The sequence below is a fragment of the Coffea arabica genome, chromosome 2c, assembly GCF_036785885.1.
Source record: "Coffea arabica cultivar ET-39 chromosome 2c, Coffea Arabica ET-39 HiFi, whole genome shotgun sequence".
NCBI classification, from domain to species: Eukaryota; Viridiplantae; Streptophyta; class Magnoliopsida; order Gentianales; family Rubiaceae; genus Coffea; species Coffea arabica.
In genome coordinates this window covers 18,636,355-18,638,821 of record NC_092312.1, presented here as the reverse complement: position 1 = coordinate 18,638,821, position 2,467 = coordinate 18,636,355, and the positions used below count along the sequence as shown (strand labels likewise).

At 34.5% G+C, this 2,467-nt stretch overlaps 1 protein-coding gene across 1 annotated transcript; it reads right to left on the bottom strand.

Annotated features, from left to right (window-relative positions):
- Window positions 1-1,741: 1,741 nt before the first annotated feature.
- Window positions 1,742-2,467, bottom strand: LOC113721961 (agamous-like MADS-box protein AGL62). The gene has a single exon (XM_027245629.2). It carries the CDS (start codon window positions 2,465-2,467, stop codon window positions 1,742-1,744), a length of 726 nt encoding a protein of 241 aa, XP_027101430.2.

The window sequence follows — 2,467 nt, the reverse complement described above, 5'->3', positions numbered from 1 at the left end:
TGGACTTTCTCCAACCAACTTGCCGGAGTAGAATTGCCCATGGCCTTACTAATTTGACAGCAAATGGCCGGGCAGCATTGAAAAAGCACCTAACCGCTCTTTTCATTTTCGCCCCTCACTCATCTCTTTTTATCTCTCACTACAATATCATCTCCTATTCTTAAATTCCAATTTAAATTTCCATTCAGTAGTCAAGAAAAGTATTATGATTCCCATTTTAACTTAAAAATTGATCATCACAACTTATAATATTTGAGAGGAGCTAAATTCTATAATCAGACTTTTACGAAGAAACACATGTACTTTGCATAATATAGAATAATAGATGATATATACTTTTCTTCCTGCCTAGTTTGAGTGTAATCATTACACATAAAACTCCCGTTCTTCCTTCCAACCCTCGCGCTGGATTGATTTGCTTAATTGCTGATTCAATTTTGAAAGAGTACGACTTCAAGAATAATGAGTGTGCTTGGATAGTAAATTATTTGAAATAAATTTGTGAAAAAATACTGTAGTACTTTTTTGATGCGACGTATGTAAGATAAAAAAAAAAGTGATTGAAAATGTGTTGATAATACAAGCAAGTCGGTGTGTGTAAATAAGGTGAAAATAATAATGTATAATCCAGACACACTCACCAGATTGGCTTCTAATTAAGATTTGGATGAACTTTGTGGTTTAATCGGTCGGGCTTTATGTCGGAGGGGTGAGAGGATGGATGCTGAAGGGATGTTGGTATCTCGGGGGAATTATGTGATTTTCCTTAAATCTACCTTTTTTTTTTGTCAAAACTACTCTGTGATTTTTTTTTCCTTTAAATCTACTTAGGCCTTATTTGGTAAGTAAGTTTTTTGGGTATTTGTCTAAAGTTTTATTGTAACTTACTGTAGAAGTTATAAAAATTTTTTTAGAGGGTATAAATTTTTGGATATTTTGAAGAATGTAATTTAAAATTTTTGAAAACTTTTTAAAGTTATTATAACTATTTTTAAAAATCTTGCAACAAATAAACTTAGCCAAAACTTGCCTGCGAAACAAGGCCTTAGTTGTTCGACAAACTGGAAACTCATCAACGCACATGTGATCTTGCGGTGGAAAAGCGTCCGTAACATTACGGACTGTGATCGTGTCTTTTTCTATACAATATATAAGAAGAGGGCATTGACAGCCAGTGTAAATATTTTCTACAATTTTTTTTCGAACTTTCAATTTTATTCTTAGAAAATTAATTTTTTACCCTAAGTCACGTGATCACATTTACCAACATAATCACTCTAAATATTGCAATTACCAAATTATCTATTTTTAATTGAAGAAAAAATTAATTATAGATTGAAGTTTGTTAATGAAAAGTTCTTATAAAATTTATTAATGAAAAAATAAAATTTACAAATTCATAAAAAATAATAATGATTTCTAAATTGCACACACATTGAGTGTGCTTTTTAACACTAATATCAATTATTTAAGATTGGCTCGCACACACACATATATATAAATATATAAAGAATACTCTTACTTAAAAATCACTGAAAGACAAAAATAAAAAAAGAGACATCAGTCAACATAATAAAATAAAACACTGCAAGAGCCTAATCTATAGTAATTCATAAGGAACGAACACTAACAACACTGTGAAAAACCATCCATAAACTAAACACTAAAAAGAAAACTGCTGAAAGCCATGCATATATTAAACTTATTATAGAATCCTCCTGACTTCGCCAACCACAGATCTTCAAACCTGCAGAGAATTTCCGAAGTCATCAGAACCATAAGGAACGATGGAGTTGTTGCAGTATTCAGTCGTCGTCTGATTGAAGAACATATCATCACAACCAACTGCAGTCACGCCGGGATTGATATCACCGCTATTATTAAAGCCCAAATTAGTTGAAGAAGAAGAAGAATTTTTCAACAGCATCAAGTCATCGGCTCTCATCAACAGCTTTTTCTTCAACTCTTCCAATGAAGCTTTATACTGTTGAAGCTCCTCCAAACCCATATGCTCAATTGGGTCATCCCACCAAAAACTCCCGCCGTTCTCTAACTTCGAACCTTCAATCAATTCCTTTCTTTTTCTCTCGACCTCTAATTCTTTGGACACTTTAGCATAGTGTCGGTTGTGTTGTTGAATCTCATGAGCACCCAACGGGGTATTCGGATCAGCAACGGATGACGAGGATGATGATGATGATGATGATGATGATGCCGATCCCGTGGTATAGCGGTTAATAACAGCGTCAATGCTGGGGTGACCAAAGGCAAAGACGCGCTTGCCCAAAGAATGAACGATGATGGCAACTTCTGCCCCGATCAAGACGCAAAGTTCACTTGCTTTCTTGAAGAGACCGACTCTTCGCTTGGAGAAGGCTACTTGCCTGTTGCTCAAGTTGTCTATCTTCTTGATCTCGATTTTTTTTCGACCTTGGGTCGTCTTCTTCTTCATCATCATGTTGTTCAT